The sequence below is a fragment of the Homalodisca vitripennis genome, chromosome 3 (assembly GCF_021130785.1).
Source record: "Homalodisca vitripennis isolate AUS2020 chromosome 3, UT_GWSS_2.1, whole genome shotgun sequence".
Lineage (NCBI taxonomy): Eukaryota > Metazoa > Arthropoda > Insecta > Hemiptera > Cicadellidae > Homalodisca > Homalodisca vitripennis.
Window position 1 is genome coordinate 25,173,505 of NC_060209.1, and position 27,719 is coordinate 25,201,223.

A 27,719-nucleotide genomic window follows, 5' to 3' on the forward strand; every position below is an offset into this window, starting at 1 on the left:
ATTCTAAAGAGAGGTAAAATATTTCATCTATACCATGGATCAACTCATCATAACACCAGGAATGCAGAATAGATGTATAAGAGATAGTAATGTCAGGAAAGAAAAGATTCTTCCACAAATTAATTTAAAAAATTGACTTTTCTTACTTTTTCACAATTTTATACAATATGATTTTGTGTGTATTGTTAGATTACATTTAACTGACATCAAAGAAATAAATTAATTTTTGGAATTATATAAAATAGTAATAAAGGATGAAAAAAACTAGTACAATACAATGTTTAAAAAGTTTATTTTTTATCTTTGGAATGTATGTTTCTCTGAAAAATTTTATTTTAGTCTAATTATAAGCTAATATACAAATTAACTACAATATTAAATTGCCAAGTGTTGGAAATTTTAACAGCATGTACAACGAATGAAGATAATACATTAATAAAATGTATTTGAGAGCAATACATATTTGTAATATTAAAGTTTTCCAGAAGAAGTAGACAGGCTAAAATTAATACTTGTGCTTTCATAACTATTTTTAAGCTTATAGTAAAAAAAAAAACTAAAAACAGATTTATTATATTAATTATACTTAGCAATAACAAACCGTCTTGTCGGAGATTCACATTTATACAAATAGCTTTTGTTTATAAAAAACCTTAGAAAATCTTAGAGAATACCAATGAATTATACATTACGTAGACATTTTACACAGATATTTGTGTTTACATATATAAAAACACAAATGAGACATCTATTAATCATTATTGCCAACAATACAAAATTTTTTACATTGCGAGATTCTGAAATGTTGCATAATAATACTGATGGACCAAAAGAAAAGATCATTCTTACGCCATAGTTACAGGCAAGTAGTACCTGTAACTGAAATCACAGTAAAATCAATAGCAAAGCTATTGGTTTAATCCTTTGAGGAACAATGGACCAAATAGTCCATGGTATTATAGAGTGCTATCGACATTGTTACAAATGAGCAGATTTATACAAACAAGCGTACTTATTACGAGTTAGTAAGCTGATAGAGTGGTATTAGTAACATTCCTTGTTACTTATTGCTCTTGAATTCAGCATGCTACATTTGATATGCCCTAAATGCCAAGAACAATGCCATGCAGTGTGTTTCGCTAAGTAGTGACTATAATCCGAACAGAGTTTTCATCTTTTGTAAATAATGTTTTTATTTTCTTTAAATAGCTGTGTGGTGACTTTTATACATTCTGTATTGCATGATCCTCCTGCAAATACAACTGAAGTACTTATTATTAACTATAATCTGATTGTGTATTTTTATTTACTATGGTTACTCTATCTTTAATAAATATAACATTTTTAAACATGAAGTCACTTATTTTTCTTTACAACTTCTTTAATTGTAGTCTATTTAAAATATAATGTTCCTTAGTTACTGTTCTTTAAGTGAACTTTCAACAAATATGTCTTTCCAATGTACCAAATTTACATTGTATTTTATATTTAACAATGATGTAAAACATTTTTTATGTAAAAATTTTATCACTATAATTTAAATGAAAACCAAAACGAACAGAATGAATAAATTATTTCTAGTGAAATGATGATTTTTTTAAAGTAATAGTTATGTGATTCAGTAGTTTTTAAGGAATTTTGGATAGGATGACATAGCCTTCTTTCCATTGCTAGCTGTCCAAGAAAATGTTTCCCTCGTTTCATGGAGTTGTTTTCAAATTCAGATAAAGTTGTTTTAAAACAATGTAATGTAAAATCAATATTTGTTTACTAGAGAAGAATAATTTTTTTATGACTACTCTCTGTTTATCTAAGTTCGTAATTTTATGTTTTCATGGCTTTTACAACATTTCTGGTAATTTAAAAACAAATCTGTAGTGGTGAAATATTTTTCACAAATTACACCTAATACTTTGAAAAAGTCCATTGTAAGTTCTTATGTTGCTTAATGACTAATAAAGGCATTTTGAATCATTTACTGAAAATATTATGTATGCTTATAACACTTTCTTTTCATGTACATTATATTATATTCCGTTTTTATACTTTATTTACACAGATTAAATCAAAGTAATGATATATGGACATGGCACTTTTGTATTTCATGTAAACTTTTAAAGTGATTGTTATCATGTATTCGTTACTTTCACATTAAAGATTCCAAGAACCCACGATGGTAGGTAATGGTCATCATAACAAATGTTAATCTGAAGATCTTTCTGCCTAGTTTGAATCTTTAGGCATTCAAGTGGTCAAAAACAAATTTGGGAGGAACAATGATTATTTTCATATTCAAGAAGAATATAATACAGCTGCCTCACTTACATGAAGAAATGTCTCAAGTGTTTCTGGAGTCAGTTATGTCATTGGAAATTACACCTATCTCTGTAAAATGTCTTGGGCCACTAAGCCTAAAAATGTAGGATTTGGGAACCGTCACCAAGAGGGTTAAATACCAGCAAGAGTACCAGAACTATGGACATTGGTTTTAATTAATGCATCTAAGTTTAGAATAATGTTCTCTGTATATAGTACTTGTGTATGATTTCAGTCTTACCAGATTATATCTCAAGTGAGAACTAGGAGCATTCAGTTTTTGAACAGCAGCAATATAATCTAGAAATTATTACAAAACGATTACATGGCTGTGATGTTACATATCTTTAATATTTCTGAGTACAGACGTATGTCTCATTCACTTTATTCCTGACAAGGCTCCATTTTCCAGCGTGATTGTCACACAGCCAAATTGTGTCTTTGTTTGTACGACAATTATTATTATTATTATTAGAGTGTCAAGTTGCATAATGGCTTTGAATTGTTAACGTTTTGTCTGAATTTTACCGAAGTTCATACCGTAACAAACTGCTATTAAACCCGTTCACACTGAAATTTGACTATACTTCTAGTCCTAATATGAAGCCCGAAATAACTCGTATTTTATAAGGTTTTAAATAGTGTGTTATTTATTTAACCCATTGGCCTACAACTACGAGTTATCTCGTAGTATGGAAAAAGGACCCATATGTACAACTACGAGTTATCTCGTAGTCGTGTAATACGTTAATAAAATCCAATATATATTATGAACACAAACAAAAACATAAAAATTAATGTTTGTCTGTTAATCTACATTACTTTATCTATTGAAAAAAAGGTTTTGTAAATGAAATAAATTACGTCATTGATGAGAACAATAAACAATGCAACAGCCGAGGTCAGCTGAGAGCAGCGGACAGCTGTGTTGCCGTCTACGTCGCAATTCAGTAGCTCTAGTTGCCGGTTCGTGCTAACAAGGTTACTTTATTGTTTACGTTCATTTTATTTTGAGTTTCAAAGTGAGTCAAAAACGTATAAGAAGTGGTTTTGAGATTAATAATGTTTTGTATATAGGGCATGTAAATAAGAGTGGTAAATTTTAGTATACTAAATAATGTGTAGGCTAAATTTTTTGTAAATCGCGAACATTTTTATTTCATGTTTAAAAAATATTTTATATAGCAAAATTAACATCTGTGCCCTATTTTTGCATAAAAGTATGTTTAATTTATAAAATAAATTAGTTTTTAAAGGGCATAAATAATTTCCAATGTAGAAAAAAAATATTTGCTTTAAAAATTTATGTTTCAAAATATATAATTGTAAAATTGTTTATTAAAAATAAAACAAATATTTTTCTTAAATAATTTGTAAATGTGTCTGTAATATAAAAGTCAGTGTAAATCTGAACAATTTAGTAAAAGTTTTATGTAAATATGTTAATATTTACTATTTGTACGGTTATTTATCTAAAACACTACAATTTGTGTAATATTTGCTGGCCTAACAGGACCCAGTACCGACAGATATGGGAGGTATGGCAATGGGTTAAATAAGTATTTTTTTTTAAACAAATAAAAAGTATTAAACGTAGTGATACAATATGTTTATTACGTATCAATGCATACAAATAAAATTAGTAACTGACATGTTGCTTTTATCAGCTGTTTTCTCAGCTGACACCTTGATGGCTGTGACATCGGCTGTTTGCAGTTCGTGATTGTGAATACGCTACACGCAAGCCGGACTACTGTTATTTTTGTAAACTGTGTTTGTGTTAATGTATTGTAATGTTCCGTGTTTGTAGTTGCGATGAGAAGGAATAGGCTTATTACAGTTGGATGTACGTGAAGATGAGTGTTATGAAAGTGAAGATAAATTCAGACTCGTTATAGGTGACAAGCATGTCCCAAGATGCTGATTTAGAATATGAAATGTCAGTTGATCAAATTGATAACAGTCAGGTAACAGAAAATGTAAATTATTATGATTTGTATAAATACGTATGATTCACATCTTATTAGAAAATAATTTGCAAAGTGATCAAGCGATTCACTTGTAAAACTAAAAATCGTGATTTTGAAAAGTATTTTTGTGTGGGGAATTGCATATGTAAAATAAAATGTGCTTTAGCCATAATGTCATTTTTTCAGTACTAGCTTTTACTTTTAAATTTTATTTTGCAACTTTTTTATTAAAAATATACATAAAAAATAAAATTTAAAAAGCTGCAATTTTATACATTGTCTATAAAAGATTATCGATAACAATTTGGTCAATTACAATTCATGGTCCAAAAACTTGATCCGTTTTTGTTACTCCTTCCTCAATGGCCAGGATTTAACTTGTTGCTCTGGACACTGTTTTATTAAGTACAATTAATTTAAAAGATCTATATGGAAGCTTGTAGTGGATTCTGAATTATACTGAAATTGTGTCTTTTCTGGACAATGGCCCAATTTCACAAGAGATTCACTAATATTGAGAAAGCTATTGTATCATAATTAACATAACATAATTAAACTACAGTAAATACTATACACCAAAATGTACAAATTTTTACAAATAAACACACTAAAATCAAGAACAAGTAATTATTGGTAGCATAGAATTGTCTTACTGTAAACATTAAACAATTAATTCAATAATTAGATCCATCAAAGATTCTTCAATTAATACAAAAGTATCTCAAGTAAATACAACCAATATAGTTGTTCACAACTTACAGCAATTATAAGACCAACACTTATAAACTTTTAGTATATAAAAAAGGATTCAAAAAATTGTACTACAAAAACTTAAACATAATTAATATATGTTAAATGGTATTTGTTCAAGATATGTCCTTTGCAAATAAATTAAAACACTGTAAAGGTAACTTATTAGATGATGGTTTCATCAAAACGAAAAGACTATTAATACTTATATTTATAAATTGCAACAACTTTGTTCATGAATATTTTTAAAATTTGACACCAATGGAGTGGAAAAATAAATAAAGTGTACCAAAACAATTTAAAAGCAAACGACAGCCTAGCCACCTTAATCTGATTAAAATTCTGTGTAGAATGTAGGCCGTTGGATGCTCAACATGTTGAAAGTGTTGGGCATGAGGTAGAGGACGTTGAAGCCAAGCAGGTTGTAGGTGATGTACTTGCATGTGAGCTCGACAACATTTTTTGCACGGCTATGTTGTGTATTGTCACCGCCCAAAAACACACGTGTCACTGCATGCTGAGCTGACTTGCACACGGCCACAGTTGCTACGATACTGCACAGCCCGATCACAGTGCGCAGTGCTCCTGTGCCTGTTAAAACACGCTACATTGTAACAAAGTATAATTAGGAAATTAAATTAATGTAATTGATTTTGTATTAAAAGATTTTAAATACTTGCAAATACAGATTTTATCTATATAATTTCTACACACTGTCTCAAAAAACAGTTTGATAATTTGTTTTTGCTTTACCATAAATTAAATTTCTTTGATAATACTCAAATAAATATGTATTCATAATTATGAGATCATTTTTTCAACCCTTTGTCTGCAGTGAATAGCAGTATTGTTGCATTTGTTAATTATTTTGTTGTGTTTTTTTATTTCACCCATGTAAAATAATCTACTGATTGTATTGGCTTACTTTGACTAAGATATAAATAAGACAATTCATTCCACAGTTGTTTTACTAAACAACAACATTAATTTGACAACAAAACAGAAAAGATGTTTTAGATGTGTATCCAGTTATTATAAAATATAAACTTTCATACAGTATACTTTTTACAATATAATACTAGAAGTTTAGTTTATGGAATTTTACAAAACGCTACACAAAAAGTGTCACACTTGTAGTGGGATTCATGTCTCTTTTTTTTCTCCTCTAGTGAAATCATTAGGTTTAATGACATACTTGTATCTTTAAACTTTTTGTGTCATAAAATAATTTACTATCTTCCCTTATTTGAAATATTAAGATTTGTCATACTCTCTTTTGAACATTTTTTCCATATTTTTACTATTTATTTCATTTTATAATATTAAATAAAAAATCCAAAAATAAAAAGAAAGCTAAAGTCTTACAATTGTGGAAATTGTAAAAAACTGGTAAAATATAAACCATCTATAAAAAGTTCCAGTGAGTGTCTTCAATGGTATCACTTGACATGGATTATCCTAATTTAAAACTATTTCAGAATCAAATCAAACTGGAGCTGTTATATGTGTACCCACAACAAAAATAACAATGTACATCTGATGACTATGGAATATCCAAATTATTGGAAGTTAACTCTGATTAAGATAATGCTGATGATGAATTTGTACCTAAAACTACTAAAGGAAACACAACATTTAATTTAGTTGTACACAGTTTCAATAAAGACTACATTAGCCAATAAAGAAATCAAACAACTCAAGGTGCACACCAATAACCTAGAAATGGAAGTCCTTCAAAAAGATGAAGAAATCATGAAATTATTAAATAAAAATACCCACAGTTTTCCTATTCACAATCACCAACATGTTTACCAGAAAAAATGAAAAAGGAAACTTTGATGAAGACATAAAACAGAAAACATTTACAATACCATTGAAGAACTCTTTTCTAGTACTTGAGGGCAGCATCTAGATGGAGTTTGTAGTATCATAAGAACTTTAATTTTCAACTCTAGTAGATCTAAAAACAAAACCCAACCTAGGATTACACCAACCAGAAAATAGCAGAGTAATCCAGTTGAAAACTCAGCAGGGATCACTTCTGGGTGGTTTATACCTTCCAGTTGAACCCTCCACTGGGCACAGCAAAAACCGATGTGTCACTTAAATCTGGGCAACCTTATGGATGTCCAGGAGTGGGACATCACTAACCGCAAATGTCAAGATTCTGGGGTTCATGGGCAATTTGATAGGTCTAGTCCACTGCGGGAGATGACTGTTGGAGTTGGTGGAGTTTGTTCCCTAACCTCAGAGGTTCTTGCTAGCCTCAACAAGGGTGTGCCACCCCCTGCCTACTTTTACTGGAGAGGCTGGTTCAGAGCTGGCCTCTCCTTCTTCCGGGGAGACATGACTTTGAGATGTAGTACCCTAATTCTCCCCCGTGGATCTGGACAGGACGCGGCCCCTACTCCCTAACCTTACCCATCCTGAATATCCTGTCACTCACTGTTTGTTGGGGTAGTTCACCATTTATTTATTGAACAGGTTTTAAAAACTCAAAAAGGAGTAATCTGAATTCTCAGGAATTAAAAATTTAATTAATCGTGAAGAGGCCATATTTTGTTATCCTCAAATTTTGATAGTTAGATGTATTTATATAATGGAAGTTTTAAATCAAAGTTATAAAAGTATACAGTCCAATCCTTTTATCTCATATCACGACATCATAAAACGTAACAGTCAATACCCATTTTAAAACAACTTTCTCTTACAACAGTCAGCCTTTTTTTTAAAACTACCTTTAGTATAAGGGGAGACTCCTACATTAAAGCATTTAAAAAGAGCATTAGAGAATATATGCTTGAAATTATAATTTATACTTTTGATGATTTTTGTCTGAATTCATCCCAAAATAATTAAGATGTGAAAATTATCTTCACCTAGTTTTAGCTGCTAGGTTTACTTGTGTTTTTAACCCATTTGGGAATTTGCCCCAGCGTCACTCGTTGCGGCCAAGCGGGACTCAATAATTTTTCCCGAGCGACACTTGTTGTGCTCTTTCTAGATGCTAACGATCATGTGTTTGTTTGTTTTTCCACTAGGTCGTAATTTTGTGCCCTCATGCATCCTTATAAGCAATTACTCGTCTTCGGCTCGATGGGGGCCATGCCCCCAGGCCCCCATGATGTACGCTTGCAAATTCGGGGATAAGCGGAATTTGGTGATTGGTTAAATTCAGACATGAGGTTTCCAAATTTCATGTATCTGTTCTCGAGAATCGTACGGGTCGTAATGCTTCGCTAACGCTCAGCCAATTGATGTGTGGTGTATAATAATAATAATCAATAGATACCGTAGAACAGTTAAGTTATGTGTTCGCGTAATTAGAAGACAAGAAGAATTTGATGGTAACTAAAGTCAGAGATTATGTTTGTATATTATAGTTTAATTTTCGTTACTTCAATGTTCTACTTACATTCTATATATAATGTTCTCAATGTTTATAGTAGTTGAATGAGTTTTTGATCTTCCGCTACTTCATGGAAGAAGACGATTTGCGTACTTCAGAAGTAGACAGATACTGGGACAGTAATATTGAGATGTCAAAGATACTCAAAGACTGACACAAAAGTGAATTATAAAAAGTAAATGAATGGTGATTTTATGTAATGAAAATAGTTTTTATTTTAATTATCATTTTAATAATTACAATTGAATGTAACAAACAGTTCTATCTCATCTCCCTGACAATTAATTCAGGAGCTTGTCATAAAATCATAAAAAAGTGAAAAAATATAAGTGAATTCTGATTGTTTTGTTATTATGCTTTATAATTAAGTAATCCAATAAAAAATGGTTTTCCATGTTTTTTACATTGTGCTTTGTTGAATAAAAAATTATTGAAACAGACAAACAAAAAAGTAATAACAAATTGGCAGTTGCTTTTGATTTTTTGTTTTTCTTACTAAAAATTTTATAAAAAATTATTTGGAGAAAGCAACAAACACTATTGTAGAGCAACCAAACAGACTAAAATGTCCTAAAAAATTGACCTAATTTATCTGTATCCCAAATTCATTCTATTAATATTTTAGTACACGCATGCATTTTTGCCAAAATCAATTCAAACAATCAGTCCTAGGCTGACTAGGTTAACTGGTTCCTCAATGGGTTAATTGTTATTAAGTAATTAGTGTTTTTATACGTCTTGATGAGTCTTATAACTGTATAATGTTCCATTGGGCTTATAAATAATTTTATTTCACCGCCATTGCAAGTGATCCTGCTGGAGAGTACTTATCTATAGCAGTTAAAGGGTTGATAACTCTTAAATGAAAAATCATATGTTATATTTAGTACTCAATAAAACTAAATAATCACCATTCAGAGTTGTCCAAATTTTTTAAAATTAGTTTTTTGTCCCAAACAAAGACCTGATATGAAGTTATATAGAGGCTTGACTCTACGATTTTCTACAGGTTACCCATAGATCAATCCCCTGAGGAGAGGAAGTTGCTACTGGTGAAAAAGTATTTTTTAGACTTAATTGATGTGAAGTTTCATTTTTATAAATATAACCACTAAAAAGTTACTAAGGAGTTTCCAGACAATGGCTCTCTGTACAATACGTAGAGAAATAATTTAATTTTTTTATTCAGACATCATACACATTTATTTGATTGTATTAGCAGACCCATTTATAAAGCTACAATTTCCAAACACAATTGATATAAAATTTTTAAAGCCAATGGACAAGGGAATCAATTATATCTGGAAACCAGAAAAAAACATAGGGATAATACACCATAATTTATTGCTGTTATCTGTGTATTTTTTTTTAAATAAAAAGAAAAATACCTTACGCAACACACAAAAACGGACTGCCATTAACAAGTGAAATGACAACCACTACCAGGGTTAATATTTTTTGCTGCACTCACCACACATGGCCCAAGAAGGCCAGATGATGACATAAGGTGGGGGTAGTGACGGCTCAGCCATGGCCCCCTGGTGGTAGTTTGTCCACGCTCCGATGTAGATGCCCACACAGAAGGCTACAATTGTTGTAGTGTCACCTCTAGAACACCAGATCACGTTATAAATGTTCTACATAGACAGACAAATCTTTATTGCCATTACAAATCAACAACACGCATGGCGTCGTCACAATTCTTAAATTTATAAACAAAATTACATTGTGCTACAACCTGCAGAATACATTGTTAATAGTCAATAAATTATAGACTATAACTGGTTTTGTCTAATCAGAATGATTTTTTTACCAAAGTGGTCAAAGATTACGTATGTACACATTTTCTTGTTTGAGGTCAAAAAAATGTTAGTAATTTATAGCTCCAGAAATATTGTAGGCTGGAAATATACTTTTTAGTCTAAGTTAGATTCCAAAACCAACATGTGTATTAATTTTCTTAGTCAACTGTGGAACCATAAATAAAGTAAAAAAGAGATAGAGATCGCACATGTGTATAGCTTGATGTGTACTGAACGCCAGTGTTTTGACATTAAGATGGCGGTTGTAGCCCCGCCCAATGCCGCACCATTCAAAAACGTCTGTTACTTTCTGGATAGCCCTCGTATTTTCTTTATTGGGACAAAAAGGTAAACTCTAGCTATGGCACTTAAAATATTTTAGACCGGAGCTAGATTACAGGTGCTGGCTGTAGATGCGTTTGGATCCGTAGGTCTTAAAAATTAACATATGTATATATTTTCTTGATCAGGGCAATATTAACTGTGGGATCGTAAATAAATTTAATCGGAATTGAATTAAAACGGCCAGAACTAACTCTTTTTGACCGCAATAACTTTTAAGTCGAATGCAAGTCATATATTTTCTTCATCGGAACAAAAAGGCAAAATATGTTAGACAGAAAGTAAATTTAAATAAGCGGAATTAGACGCTTTATGATCAATGTTGATTTCTTTTCTATATATTTTCTTGACTGGAGCACAAGGCAAACTCGACTATGACAATGAAAATACTTTAAACAGAAAGTAAATTTAAACAGACGGAAGTTAACACTTTTTTATCAAATTAAGTTTTGTGGCTTTTATATGTATATACAGGGTGTATATTATGTCTGGAAACACCCAAATATATCCTTTAATAATTTAAATATAAATTTGAAACCTCTTACAATCGTGATAGAGATTGGGCATCTACTTTTTGGAACAATGTTTTGTTATGTCACACCAACGGGGGACGTCCTGCCGAGGGTATCGTGAATATTCTTAATGGAAGCCTATACCTTGTGATACATAATTTTAAAGGTAATAGCTTACTGAATTGAATGCCACAAACCGCATCTCAAAGGAATTATTCTATCAGAAAATAGAGAATTTTTAGTATTGAAAATTTACTGATGTTCAACAATGTAATTTTAACATGGTTCTTGCCACAAAATGTGTTACACTAATTTTTTAGCATTTTTTTTAAATGTTCAATTAAATAAAACAAAAATTTCATTTTAAGCTGGTTCTATTAGCACAAATTTGCCAGTTTTTATTACAGTACAATTATGGAAATACTTATGTTATTGATTTCTTATTACAAATAAAAAATAATGTATGCTGTTAGAAAAGTCTTACAACAAACGTTTTACCTGCATTTGGTGTCAAAGCAATTGTTCGAACTGTGTTCCTTCTACGGTTTGAAAATGAGCCAATCTTGTGTAAAATGATTCGACAGAGTTGCCTAACATTTCTTCAGTTATCAAAGCAATCTCCTCTATAATCCTGTTTCTTAGGTCTTCCAAATTATGAGGCTTTCTTCTATAAACATTGGATTTTAAATGAACCCATAGGAAATAATCGATTGGTGACAAATCCGGAGATCTTGGAGGCCATTCGATTTCTCCTCTTCGGCCAATCCATTTATGAGGAAACCTTAAATCCAAATACTCTCTTACCTGTCTCCCATAATGGGGTGGAGCACCATCCTGCTGAAACCATACATTATCAAAGTATTCTCCTGATGCAATTTGAATAGCTGGGATTATTTCATTTTGGAGCATATTGTAGTAAAGTTCGGCATTTAAATTTCCATTGATGAAAAAGGGTCCAACAATTTTGTTACCTAAAATTCCACACCATACGTTCAGTTTTTGTGGTTGCTGTGAATGGGACTCAGTAATCCAATGTGGGTTTTCACTAGCCCAGTAACGGCAATTGTGCCTGTTAACATTGCCATTTAGGAAAAAAGTTGCCTCATCAGAAAATAGTATGTTGGTCAGAAAATCTCTATTGTCATCACATTTGCGCATCACAAGTTCACAAAACTCAACTCTTCTGTCGTAATCATCCTCACTTAACTGTTGGACTAAATGAACTTTAAATGGTTTGTATTTATTAATTTTCAAAATCTTACTCACAGACATAGGGTGCATATCATGTTGCTGTGCAGCTTTTCTGAGCGATGTATGTGGGTCTTCAATAAATGTTTGCAAAACATCTAGTGCATGTTCTTCATCTGTTGCAGATTGTATCCTACCCGACTTTGGCCGATTACGTACACTCCCTGTCATTTCAAAACGCTCAATAGTTTTTGATATTGTTGAAACACTTATGGGATTCCTTTCTGGGAAAGTGTCATTAAACAAATTACAAACTTCCCGATAAGATCTTTGACGATCGCCATATCCTCGCATCATCAACAGAGTAATTCGTTCTCTTTCAGACAATTCCATTAAAATGCCAAATAAAAACTGAACTACTGTAATTAGATAACTTGTTGACAGCAATGCTTCAGAGACACTGATTAACTCGACAGGAATGATATGACCTTTGTCCATTTGTAATACCCAAGCTTAGACCTGTCTAGTGAAAGCTCCATGCTCAACAAACTGAAACCTGTAGACCAGATGATTAATAACACAATAATGTTTCTCATAGGCTAGTGACCTTTGTCTCTTTAAACCTTCCTGCTGACTGGAAAACACCAAGTACAGATTCATAAGTAATCAGAGAAAGTGACTCATAAGTTTTATTCATTGTAATAAAAACTGGTAAATTTGTACTAATGAAACCAGCTTAAAAATAAATTGTTTATTTTATTTTAATTGAACATTTAAAAAATGCTAAAAAATTAGTGTAACACATTTTGTGGCAAGAACCATGTTAAAATTACATTGTTGAACATCAGTAAATTTTCAATACTAAAAATGCTCTATTTTCTGATAGAATAATTCCTTTGAGATGCGGTTTGTGGCATTCAATTCAGTAAGCTATTACCTTTAAAATTATGTATCACAAGGTATAGGCTTCCATTAAGAATATTCACGATACCCTCGGCAGGACGTCCCCCGTTGGTGTGACATAACAAAACATTGTTCCAAAGAGTAGATGCCCAATCTCTATCACGATTGTAAGAGGTTTCAAATTTATATTTAAATTATTAAAGGATATATTTGGGTGTTTCCAGACATAATATACACCCTGTATATATATAAGTGAGAGAAATATGTATATATATATTTCACCCAGCAAGTGAGAGATCTGGGTTCGAGTCCCGGCGGAGCAAGTACTTTTTGTGATTCAATGTTTATTGAAATTAAATTAAATTAGGCTATTGCCACTCATACAAATTTAATGAATATAAATAAAAAGGTATTTGACTGACATTTGGTCTTCCGATCATATGTTAGTTTGGTTATTGAAACATATATGTGAAAGAAAAAGCCAAATACAAAATAATTGAATCGTAAAAAGTAAGGGCTCCGTGGTGTAATGGTAGCACATTCACCCGGCAAGTGAGAGATCCGGGTTCGACTCCCGGTGGAGCAAGTACTTTTTGTGATTCAATGTTTATTGAAATTAAATTAAATTAGGCTATTGCCACTTATACAAATTTAATGAAAATATATATGATTATATCAATTTGACATTTTATTATATTCGTACAATAAAAAGTATAAAATGGAATAAATCAAAATGTTATTTAACTTTTGAATTTCTCATACACAGATACTGAATTAATATGGACCTGATATGTCCACTTCTGTTTGAAAAATATCATAAGTCACGATCATATTACATCATAAATGCTTTCACTAAGAAGGCTACACCCTTTTATTTTGAGAATTGTGTGTGAAACTGCAGGTAATTGCTAGTTTTAGGAATAAAATAATAAAACATTCTTTGAATAGAATATTACAATATTAAGTAAGTACAGTATTATTTTGGCTTTAGAGTGCCAAATGTAAACATTCCTTATGCCTTAACATATAGCCATGAAGTTTGAATATTTTAAACAAATAATTTTTTGTGCTCACAATAATTTTAGCTGGTATCAACTCTGCCAAAGCAGGACATGGATTTTAAAATCTAAAATAAATTATAGAATGATATATGAAAAATTGATATGTTATTATATATGGTTGAGCATGCATTTTTTACAAAAGAAAGTCACTGCTTTAATATCTATATCTTTATTGATTAAACTATATTATTATTTAGTATTGAATTTATAATAATTATATAGAATTAAATATTTAGTTAAGTTTAAAGATCTAACCTTGTTGGGGTCCAGTGAGTTGTTGTGGGGTAGTAAGCAATCATTGGAATTGTAACAGTGATGAGAATGAGAGGAGACCATCGGTTGGTGAGTAGGAAGACGTCGAGAGAGTCAACTATTGGCACTACTGGTACCATCAGCAACATGGCCAGAATAAGGCCTACCACCACATCCTAAATAAAAACATATAGTGTCTATCAGCATTTTTGTATTGAATTTCAGTATACAAACATATGAATGATCTATCCAGACTGAATTATAAAAAAATAAATTTTAGAGATAGATCTTGGTTTCTTCCAAGTTTATTCTGTGACGCAGTCATCAAGTAAACATGTGAAACTACTTTGTAAATTTAAATCTTATCTACCATATCAATGACTGAAATTGCAGCTAAATACTTTGTTTGTTCTACTTAAATTCATGGGTGGTATGTACTTTTTTAAACATAATCATTTACTATTAACCCATTCATTCTCTACTTGAAGTTTGTTTTTGACGATGGAAGGATTGTAAAGGAAACAGGATCTTCCCAGACATTTGCCAATGTTCAGTGATACAAATAAATCAGTAACACTACGTTTTGAAATCTGCAATCTGATCGTTCCTTTTTTTGCCACCATCTTGCTTCTGCTGTGATCGTTATTTGTTATTGGGCTCTGGACAGCCATGGATGGTTAGTCGGCAAATGCAGGCCTATTGTGACTTGTATTCTGTTGTTAAGTTTTGATAATTAGTGTTGTGTTTAGTTTTTTATTAAGTGCATGTTTTAGAGTTAGTGAAGTTGACACACAACATGGTGGTTGTGATTCCTGACTTACGCGTGTCACAACGCTCTGGAACGATTTGTTTATTTTAAACCTAGTTTGTAATTATGTGTTAGGTTAGTTATTTACCTGAAGAAGAGATCAGATTGCAGATCTCAAAACGTAGTGTTACTGATTTTTTGTATCACTGGACGATGGCAAATGTCCAGAAAGAACCCATTAACATGTCCAGGTTTGATATTCGGCCATCAGGTTGTTTTTTTAATTGTTATTTTTTAACATGATTTTCCAGACTTAAGTAGAAGTTTGTTTTCTTTTCTTGATGAAATTCATGTCAACTTTTGTTTCTTTTATTTTTTTGTCCAAACAAATTTATCCAAGCCCTTGTAAAAAGAGAAAAAATACATTAATTTTTACTGTAGTATAGCACAAAATTGAAAACGAGGCCTAATATTTCTCACTAGGTAGAATAAAAGATAATCTAGGTTATCCTTGGTAGTACTCATCGATGGTGAAAACTTTGTTGCTTATTTCTCGCCTCTCTTGTTCTTGCTACCTGCCTATAAAAATTATATTGCCTTTGTGTGGTCAATGAGTGTTACTTTGTTCTTGCCTTTCTTGAAATTGAGCGTTGTTAGCTAAATTTTATTGCCTGGAATTAATTTCATGAAAGTATTTCGTCTTGAATTTTTGGTTTAAATGCAGATGTTCACCACGTTATATCGCCCAGACATCGTCAGCATTTTATTTGTCACTAAGAATTTTCCCTCTGTACACTTTCTATTATGAGTTTTGGCTGCCAGAATTTTCATTAATTTGCAATGATAACAAAATTAAAACATAACAATCTTATGGTTTCCTTTCCAGTAATTTATATAACACTGCAAGCCTATTTTTTAAATGAATATGGCAATGTAAAGAAACATGTCAAAAATTTAAAAAAAATATGAACGACCAGAGACAAAAATGGAATATTAAAATAATTACTGACAATTTTCCAATATTCAACTTGTTTCAAAACTAAATCTCGGAAGGTGTTGAAATTAGGTGCCATGTCGAATACAGGTGCACTTATATTATTTTATGAGAAGAGCAGTAACAGCAAAGAATAGCTTAATATTAATCAATCAATCAACATTTTTTATTGCCATAAAATAAAGATCATTGACAGCTCATTACAGCTTTCATTATGAATATAGACAAGTCAGTTATAAAACTTAGATTAATTATATCTGAAGTTATGCAAACATAAACCACAATACTCAAATACAGTCAGTGGCATTGGGGAATTTAAAATAAAATGTCTTTTAATCGGAAGAACTCGTCCAGTGCATAAAATGGGTTATCTAACAGCCATAAGTAATATTTATTCAAAAATATTTTTTTATTGTACTTTTGGACTAAGGGTAACAAATGGTTGTACACCCTCAGTGCAATAACAGAATGGCTTTCACGAGTTTTGATCAATCTATTAAAATTAATAGATGCAGCATTTTTATTCCTGGTATTGTGGGAGTGTTTTATACTGTTAGGCTTTACTAATTGAGGATTTTGAATGATATATTTCATAAGATAAAAAAGATACACGTTTATTATGGTCTGAATTTTACAAATAGTGAAAAGAGGTCTACAATGTTCAAGTGGCTGTGAGTTAGTAATAATTCTTATAGATTTTTTGTTAAGGATAAGAATGTTATTAATTTTACTTGCATTGCCGCACACTACTAGTCCGTACCTTATAATGGATTGAAAAAAGGCAAAATAAGCTGTTCTCATATAATTTGTATTAACATAGAGTGTAAGCCGTCTGAGAAGATAAATCACTCTAGATAACTTAGTTGAAAGATAATTAATAAGGGCATATAAAATACTAAGTCACAAAAAGGCTCACAGCGAGTCTACTGACTAGTGAGTGACAAACTAGTAACAACAGACAGACAAATTGAGAGGACCTTGGCAGATATCAATCTAGTTAACTGCTCAATGTTAGTATCCTGACTGTAAAGTTTGTCAGTTTCTGAACAGGAGGGCAACAAAAATATCCAGGCTAGAGGGGCACGGGGATATGTGTCTGGGGCATTCATGATCAGTATTCTCCGTACCACATCACTTGTGATCTGAGCACGGGACAGTTATCACTTCCTGGAGGGTCTAATTGTCCCAAGAAGAAAATTGCTGGGATAATTGGAACCCCACCTACAAAATAACTGTTTATTGCCAGATGTGGTATTTGAGGGCTGAAATGAGTCTTTCAGGACAAAATAGCTTAATCTGATCAAATCTTGTATTTATCAGACTTTTATATGTTTACCTTAACATAAAAGGATCTTGTATTACCTCAAAACGTAAGATTTGTAATGCAAAACAAAATTTTTTAAATGTTTTAAGACTACATTTTTGGATCTTCTATGAACAAGAAACAAAACATAAATATTCAAAGTACTAAAAATGTATGTTAATTTGAATGTCATAATTTAAAATAATAATTTTACAGCCTGGGACTGTAATAGCCCCAAAACAAAACATTTCATTAAATAAAAATATTTTCGAATAATTTTCTGACTTCTCATAGTAATGGCACTAAAATATTATTTTGTTAGACAATAGATGGTACTAGAAAGATAAATTAAAACACTACACACATACACAAATTTTGAGTGTATTCTTTACTATAAAGTATTCTTGCTGCAAACACTGTTTTATGTAAATCAATGCTTGTTTCCTTTTTCTCTTATTACTAATATATTCTAAAAACTGAATATAAAGCATATATTATGAAGATAATACTTTCATGAGTAATTTTCTTTGTATGTACACTCTTTTTGATTGCTGTTATATAAAAAAAAACATAGATTTTAGAAGAATGTTCAGTGTGATTTTGAACTCAGAGAGATTCAGGGTTAAGAAAGAAAAAGTACAGGTTCTGAATAATGAGAGAGACCAGGGTGTCTAATATTCATTATAAATTGACACAACAAGTGGAAGGAAATTTCTCCACACTAAATTTCGACCAGACTCTTTAAGATTCGCAAAAGATGAGTTCTGAAGTGAAATAAACTATTCTTTACAAACCTATTTCTAATCATTCAGGAAAGAGAAAACTATGTTCTTGATGGATGTCAGAAATTGTAATTGATGAACATAAAACAAACTATTGGCACATCGTCTTGTGCAACAATTTGGATGTGTTGTAAATTACACTCACAGTCTTGATCTCATACCTAGTGACTGTTACTGGTTCACTCAACTACAGCAGAATTTGGTGAAAGGTCCTTGTCTTACGATGATGTAGTGGAAGAGTTTATCAACACTTGGCTGCATAAGGTGAGAGGATTCTTTGATCAATTTAACTTATCCTCAGATAAAAATTTATCAAGCTGCACTTCAAACGTTTTCACTGCTACTAGCCCTGTATTACTCACCAGTACGGCTATTAGCCCTGTATTACTCACCAGTACGGAATGCATGCCGAGATAGATTCGACTGAGTGAAATGATCGCACACCATGTGACGGCAACTGCTAGGCCCAATGCTACTGGATACTGGAACACAACAATACAGATCAATAGAAATAGAATACAGGTCAGAATGCCATAGAGGTGTGCTTTGAGCATATGTATGCTCATTGGTGTATGTCCTGTTGGTTATATACATCCATGCACTGTTTTCAGTAAATGTACCCCTGAATTATGTGAGAAAGGTATATTTCATATTTGGCTGTCTGCCATCTTGAATTATCAAACTGAAGATGTGTTATGAATTTAGGTAAACAAATACAATGATGAGTGTCTACTCTTTATTGGTTAATATGTGAATATAATACTTTCAAAACTAGAAATTAAGAATCTCGAAACCTTAATATACAAGATTTAATATCTTATTGAATTTTGCATTAAAAATAATTACTTAAAATTAATTACTGAATGAGATAAACCTAAAAGTTACATTAATTTACATACATATATTAATAAATACGACAATCTAAATAAACTCACTACGTAACTATTTATGTAAATTAAACATCTTATAACCATCTGAGACTCTTACAAGATATCAAAACCATTGTATGGACACAACTTGTACATGTATGAATACTTCTGGTTCGAGTGAATTATATTTCCGATGCCATCAAGTAGAAGGTGAAATGATGCAGAACTCAACACTCATATTGAATTTATCCTTCCCACCATAGATACATTATACGCAGGAATATGATTAACTTTCTCTCCCCTCCCCTCTCTCTCTCATCATTAATCAACATCCTAAATAACTTTAACTATTAGTGGGAAGGGTTAATTCCATATATATATATATATATATATATATATATATATATTTAATTGCAGCAGAACACTGTGTGTTTAATGTAATAAATAAATGTAGTCATCAATTAAAATATTTAGGCTGACTTTTTGTTTTCATCTGAAAATGAATCTAAAATATTGGGCTGGCCATAAATAATACACACATGATTTGAGATAGAGAGCTAAATGTTGTATTCATCCATATACAAAATTTACACAATGTCGCACTTTGCGATGTTGAAACAAGCCAGCTGATATTTCTTTGGACTCAATTAATTCACTTTCATATTTTGCTTTGATGGGACCTAGAACTAAAAAAATTAAAACATAATTGCATCTACGTTTATTACTATTTCTATCTGAATGTAAAATGATTAACATAAAAAAGTTTACAGTTCGTTTACAACAATATTTAATATTATGATTTTTAAATATGTGTTATGGAGGATCAGTGTTTATTGTTATAAAAATTAAATAAACCAATTTGAAATTAAGATTATTAATAATTGACCATCTTACAGCAAGATAATAAAAAGAATTTTAAGTAACAGTATTTACTGCCTTTTTATTTAAGGAAAGGTCAGTCTATTATGAATACTCAAATTTACAAACAGCCAAGATACAGGGACAGTCAGACCTAGGGAGAGACATGTCTTATCATCAGTGAGATATCTGTTGTGTGTGATTACAGTATATGGTTTGTGCATGTACAGGAAGTAGGTGTTGGAGCATTTCCTGTATGCTTACAACATCATACTACAGTGATTAAAAACATAGTTATACAGCTTTCAGCCTAAAATCAAACTCTCATTTTGATGTAGCCTCACAAATTGTCATGTGATATGAAAAAAAAAAAAACAACCTTAAACGTTTTATAAGACATATTTTAAAAGATATTTTGCTATTTATGAATACATGTACAAGGTACAAAAAGCTTTTGTGATGAATATTAAGTGCAGAACAGGCATTACCAGTGAAAATACGATAAAAAATAAGTATCTAATGGTTTTAGAGAGTTCTGTAGTTACTTAGTCTTGGCCACAATTTTAAGTGATTTAATTCAAATAATAAAATTTGTAACTGCTATTTATTTTATGAGTTGGAAGGCTATATTTATAAAACGCTAACCAAAAACAACTGGCAAAATCTAAAATATTACAAAAATATTTCATTGTAAACAATAAAAAAGTAATTTAGTAATAATAGTAAATTACTGGTCTTTTTTATAAAGACCTTTAAAATGAGCTATTATGATAACTATAGTAATAGTTTCATTCAAAATGTAAAGGGGAAAATGTAGTATTTTGTGTACATTAGTATACCGGATGTCCCAGAAAGGGGTTTAAATGCTTGATTTTATATTACTTGCCCATTTATGCACTGAACATTTTCAAACTCTACACAATTCATTAAATAGGATTAAAAATGCCATGCCATGTCAACATTTAGTAACAGAATAATAAATATTTAAAAGCCGATCTAATCAGCCACGTGCACTTTTCACGAATACTAGTGTTAATTTGACACTTTACTTGTACTTTTATTAACTTATTAGTTACTTCTCATAATTACATTTCGGCCAACTAAATCAGCTTTTGGCACTCAAAGGGTTTATTTATAGATAGGGCTCCTAAACATTGAATACATTTGATAATTTGGTAAACACTAGTTTCAGTAGCAAACTTTCATGAAATTGTAAATAACTTACAGTATAGATCCGTTAGGTTGTATTTTATGTGTTAAGACTGCACTCATCATAGTTGACAGAGTGTACTTAGTTAACTCAAGACAGAAACTGGGACTGAAAATTACATAAAAAAGAGAGATGGACTAATCACGCCTGACAGTGTAGGTTGACAGTATCATATGGAGATGGGCCAGGACGATACTCACTGATCTTGATACAATGTATATAACATAGAGAAAGTAAATTTAAAAGTAAATTAACCCACCTATTCTGTTACTGAGTACTGACCTATCTATTATTGTAAAAATGTTATTCATTTTTATAAGATCTCTCAATATTGTAGTAAATTTGTAAATACCACTTAATGAAAATTACAAGCAAATGATAATAATTTTACCTTTTAATTATTGAGGCCTTTTGACAGCAATGATGTCATCAGACACTTCACTACACATCTTTTTCTTGTGAAACGTCAGATGAAGACAGCCTTGCTTTCATAAGACCTCACAAACCAAAAAGTATATTATTGGTTTATTTGTGATTTTCAAATAAGTGATATTTACAAATTGAATATAATCAATCTTCAAGATTAATGATGTATTAGTATGAAAACCAATTTATTGAAATAAGGGGTGAATTCTGTATTTTATTAAAGGTGTTTTGACTATCCGTTTGTTTGTGTACTATCATTTGGGAACCCTCGCCTTATATAGTAGATACATTATGAATCATGATTGCAATCAGAAGTTTGATAGTACACAACACTACATGAATAAAACAAAAAATGCAAAATGTAGTGGGGTGATTTACCTGATACCTAGTCATGGTGTAGATGATGACAGAGAAGGGAATGGCGATTCCGACCATTGCATGTGTCGAGGGCATTCCGTGTTCCAGAGACCACTTTTTCTGGAGGCGAAACACAGGGGGACTTGTGGGCCGAGGCCAACACACCACGTCCTTTATACCTTGGCCTGCAACCAAGAAAATAAGTAGGCCTACATTAGAGGTGACAACACAATCACAACTATACCCATTGGCGGACTTTCTTATGGTGGCTTAGGCACGATTTCCACCCATTGCACGAGTCGAGGACGGTCCGTGTTCCAGTCATAATTTTTTCTGGAGACAAAACACAGGAGAGCTAGTGGGGTGAGGCCAACATGCCATGTCCTTTGTATCTTGGCCTGCAACCAAGAAAATAAGTAGGCCTAAATTAAGTAGGTACGATATACAATCACAACAGTACACAATGGCGGACTTTCCTGTGGGTTTGCTCCTAGACACAATTGCGGCCAGATGCCACTTAGCGAATTTGAAGGATAACGTAATATAAGAATTTAATTTTCTATCATAAGCGTGTTGTACCTTTTTATTATGAATATAACTAAATTTTTAATTGTGGGATGTATAATTTAGTTTCTGCCAAATTTAAAATTAATTAATTTAGCAGCTGTTTAAATTAAACTTAACTGTTTAATTAAATAACCTCCTAATGCCCAATACTAACGTTTAATTAGGGCTTCTTAGCCCTAACTTCACCTGGTAAAATAAGACACATTTTTATTTTACTTTAAATTGATACAGCAAGTATGAACATCTAAAAGGTTTTTTGTGATACGATAATTATCTTAATTTGCTTGTATTAATGATATGTTACGCTTATTGCACTAATACATTATATGGCTGCCATTTTCCTTACAAAACATTAATTAAATGTAAGAATAGAAGTAGTAAATGACACAAAATTTGAAGTTAGTTTATGTAGAACCAAATGTAGTAAATTATGCCTAGATGAGGTACTATCCTCATTAAAAAAGATCCACTTATTTGGTGAATTACATCTAGGCCGATGTCTACAACTAAGGGGTTACTAAGATATTCATTAATTATATCCATATATTTCTTTTGGATAATATTTACTTTAGCCACATTACCCGACATTAAACAAATTTTGTTTAAATAGTTCAATCCTAGAAAGAATTTTTAGGTGCTGACAAACCACAGACTATTGCATATAAATTTGTGAAGTATTCTTAATTAATTCAAAGTAAAATCATGTTTGGTGTTTGACAAATGGCGATGTATGTGTGTTTTTATTTTCACAAGGAGTTTGGATGTTTATCCAGAAAAATATAAATAGAAACTAGTATTATGGTAAGTGAAAGTTATTGTTTTTTTTTAAATATTTTATAAATATAGATAGCATTGACCAATTTTGTTAATCGTTGATTTAAAACCGAGCAGACCTATAGTTATTTTAAATACCTATTACTTAATTTGGTACGACATTTTGTTTTCAGTATTTTAGGTAGTTATGAATATCAATGATTCTATAATCATGATTCGATTAGGTTGGTGATCACTTATTATACTGCAGCCGATGATTTTCATACAACGCCAAGGTGCTGCCCTACGACGATGGCCAGAGGCATTACTATCACCCAATTCAACTATCAGTTCCTTTAAAAAGGTTTTTCAAACAAATTGTAGGGCTTTCCTAATTTTCTTGTTTTTTGTTCTTTATTTAGTAAATTAGTTTATAAGCAGTTTATTTTTGAAAAAATAAAGGGGAGGCTGGTACTTTCGGATTAAACGGAGGCCACCAATAATAAACGAGATTTAGCAACTTTGGGTGGGCAGTTACAAAATAAATACTAACAGTTAGGTTAGGCGATTTAGGTTTCTAAATCAACACAACAGCCGCAGCGTGCTTTGAATAGGTAGCCCCCGTTTAATCAGAGAGTACCGGGAGGTTTTAATAAGCGGCCTACACTCATAATTCAATTGTTATTATCAAACGATTCGATATGTTACGAAACTTCGATATTGCATAATAATTGTATTTAACAGTAGTTATAATACATTAAAATAAAGAATAATACATTACTATTTTAATAACATAAATTTAACAATAACATAATAACAAACCAACTATGGCCTACATATCAGAAAAACGTTATAATTCTTCAATACTTACAGTTTACCCGGATAGCAGTGAGCAACTGCTTTTGTGAAATGAAGGAAAGTATTCTCGGGGAGATTTTAATAAGCGGCCTACACTGGTTATTTGATTGCTATTATTGAGCAATTCGATATATCATCCAACTTTGATGTACGTAAAAATGGTACACAATAAGTTATAATAAATTACCGTAACAAGAATAATCTCGTACATTACAATTTTGAAAACATAAATTTTACAATAACATTACAAAACAAAAAAATCAACTATGGCCTAGACTTAGATATCAAAGAAACCTTACAATGACCTATTTATAACTTGCCCAGCATGATATCAATAAGTAACCACTTTAGTGAAATGGAGGAAAGAATTCTCGGGTAGGGTACGATAAGCGGACCCGGTTTTTTATATCGAAATTGGCAAACGATATTACTTAATCATAACCATCGATTTAATCAATCGATACTGATTAATTATTTTGAACTATTAACAAATAATCTATATCAACAACTATAAACACTCTAAAATAATACACGTAGGATAATATTTCAATTTTACATAAGGAATTCTGATTATTAAAAATGGCTGTCAATCTTAGAAAACTACACGACGTTGCTTTTTCGTGGCTTCAACATGTTGGACTCGTACCGAAAAACCCATTATGTGAAATTTGTGGGAAAGAAACAACTGTAACTGTGAGAGGAGTAAATATGGTCGTCTTCAGTTTTCTTAATTTTGGTTATAATAATTTGTTTGATCACTGTAAATATTTAATTCATATTTTAATTTAAAACATGATTGTTATTGAGGACTATTATAATAGGTACTTTTATATCAATTGATAGTCTAGGATTTGAGATGCGAATATTAGGTATCGATGACTATATTTTTCGATATAAAAAACCGGGTCCGCTTATCGTACCCTACCCGAATTCTCCCCATGTGTTACCAGCAACCAAACCCAAATGTGTATACAGAAATATCGGTACTTTGGGATTATACCGACCACACCCAGACATGAATCGTTATTTCACATTTCGTTTCTACTGATTACTAGATTAGCGTAGAACAATATTTCGTCAATATAAAACAGGAATTGTCTTATCGCAAACACCTCCCCATCCTCAGACAGAGGTCAAAGTCGAGCGTCTAGTAGATAACGTGATTGCAGAGTCTCGCCGCCCGTTCAGCTGGTGCATCGCTTTGTTGTACTTCCGTGTTTTACCTCTACATTTCTCCAAACACAAAAATTCAACAAAAACAAACATTTACCAAACTAAACTTTTTATTAAAAAAACACTCAAAACTTGTTTTTATTCTTGATCACATTCCGCCACCCAAAATGCGAGTGCCTCCGGCCATCAGCGCGGGCTTCGACAGCACCTTCGGTGCTGCCCCGCGCTGATGTCGACGAAATAAAAACATCCCTCGAGATAGTACCTATCAGTAAAATATCAAATTCTAGAGGGGCTAATCAGAAATATAAATTGAATTGTAATGGAAAGGCAATGATGTACCGTGCAAATCACGTGATGCCGCGCGCGGCCTGCCGTAATCAGGATTCTCGAGAAAGATAAGATAACAGCGACAACAATACCGATCACAATACCTGGAAATGCTTGTAAGTTTGTAATTTTGTAATTGAAGAGTTGTTTTTTCGTTCTATCATGTTTGTTTCTATAAATTTCTATTTTTGTGTTCTTCATACTGGTGTGGTCGGTATAATCCCAAAGTACCGAAATATCTCACATAATTTCCTCATACTGATCGCTATTTTTAAATTCTCCAACAATTAGTTACTTGCTGTTTTTGCTTACGTTAAAAATTATGATAACTAAGTTGAAATCATATGTTTAAAAATTGTAATATTGAATTATTCATTTGAATAAAAACAATCAATCCATTTGTTAATAACAATCGAGTAACGAGTGTAGGCCGTTAATTAAAGTCTACCCAAATTAAATAATATGAAGTGGCTAAAGTAAATATTTACCTGTCCTTTCTCTCAATTGGTACATTGGATGTAAATCTACTGTAATAAGTAATATATCCACTTCATCAATGTTCACCATTCTATTCCCTTGGCTCAAGCATTGTACGTATATTTTGGATCTAGCTTGGGCCACTCTTGTTGAATTGTAGCTTCCAGTGTGATACTAATAAAACTGAAAGAGGGTTGTTTACAAATAATATCAACTAAGTTTACTAAGCATACTGTACCTATATACATGATAATAGTCCACACCATTACGATTCTTCTTCCCACAGCACCATCAATATTCCAAAACCAAAAAGGGATGAAAGATGCATAGAAAACTTCATCACCGAGATATGTTCCAAACAAAAACAAATAATACCAGAATTTTATGGTGATCACATAAGGCAATGCTTCTACATCTGATTCAGATGAAAATGTATCATCAGCCAAGTTTGATGAATTAATACCACCATTTACCTCTGATGTATTCTCTTTAGACTTTACAGACACACAAGGCTTATTATTTTTAAAGGTCTTGCTGTTACTTGAAGTCCTTTGTTTGAGGTGAATGACATTAGTATCTAATCCATCAACTATGTTATTCTGAACTCCAGGAACAACTTTAGACTGAAATTTGTTCTTTCTTTCTCTTGCCTCTGAAACACTATACACACCAAAATACCTCTGGAAACGCAAGACCAAACTTGGATCCTTTAAGTATTCAATGAGTCCCCAAACATACACCATAATCACTGGATTTATCACTCCCGTAAACAATTATAAACTAGGGTAGATCAAATCACCAATTTGTTAGAACTGACACCTACATCTATTTCAGAGGAAAACTTGTGATATGTTATGAACATATGAGTAGAGGCTAGGACAACATTACTATAAAATAATCAATCGTTATCACAATTCACAAATTGATATAGAATTGTGAATATTAAAAACAAGTTATTTGTGTTATCTATAATGATATCCTTCAATATTTTGAATTAGGGCAGTGAGTAACTATCACTGAGATCACATCCTGACAGTCACAGTCACACCAATCCACCGGTAACAAAAAAATCAAACATCTGAAACCTAGAACGTTCCAACAGAACTGTAACTGTACCAGACCAATGATATTACCTTTTTTGTTTGTTCTGCATTTTTGCAAAAACAAAACAGGCTTTCGGATAATCAATGCAGCCTCAAAGTTTGACAGAATTTAACGTTGCTGTCCTGTTAATCACATTAAACACAAAAATAGTAAGTTTATGTTGAATAGAATTTATTAGTTACTAGGTAAAATTTATTAGTTGGTTTTAAAAATATCTAAAATATATTGACATAATCTGTCGTGGATTGTTATTTACTTGTGAGTCGGGAATTTTGGAATCTACGTTAATATGAGAATGGGGTATCTGATGAGGATTTGGGTTGCTTCTTGCTAAAGACCCATCAGGCATACTTATCCCGATCATGGTTGAAGTAAATTTGCTAAGATACATATATTTAGGGGTTC

At 31.6% G+C, this 27,719-nt stretch overlaps 1 protein-coding gene across 2 annotated transcripts; it reads right to left on the reverse strand.

The window, feature by feature from the left end:
* Nucleotides 1–275: 275 nt before the first annotated feature.
* LOC124356699 (sphingosine-1-phosphate phosphatase 1-like) lies at nt 276–27,284 on the reverse strand. Of its 2 annotated transcripts, none has more exons than XM_046807860.1 (6): nt 26,449–27,284; nt 22,074–22,237; nt 18,725–18,814; nt 14,509–14,681; nt 9,917–10,053; nt 276–5,627 (listed from the first exon to the last, which is right to left on the reverse strand). In XM_046807860.1, the coding sequence occupies exons 1-6, from the start codon at nt 26,951–26,953 to the stop codon at nt 5,371–5,373; spliced, it is 1,326 nt and encodes a 441-aa protein (XP_046663816.1). In that variant the 5' UTR covers nt 26,954–27,284; the 3' UTR covers nt 276–5,370. The 2 variants fall into 2 exon arrangements, with proteins under 2 accessions (XP_046663816.1, XP_046663817.1); XM_046807861.1 differs by lacking the exon at nt 26,449–27,284 and adding an exon at nt 26,222–26,406.
* Nucleotides 27,285–27,719: the final 435 nt, after the last annotated feature.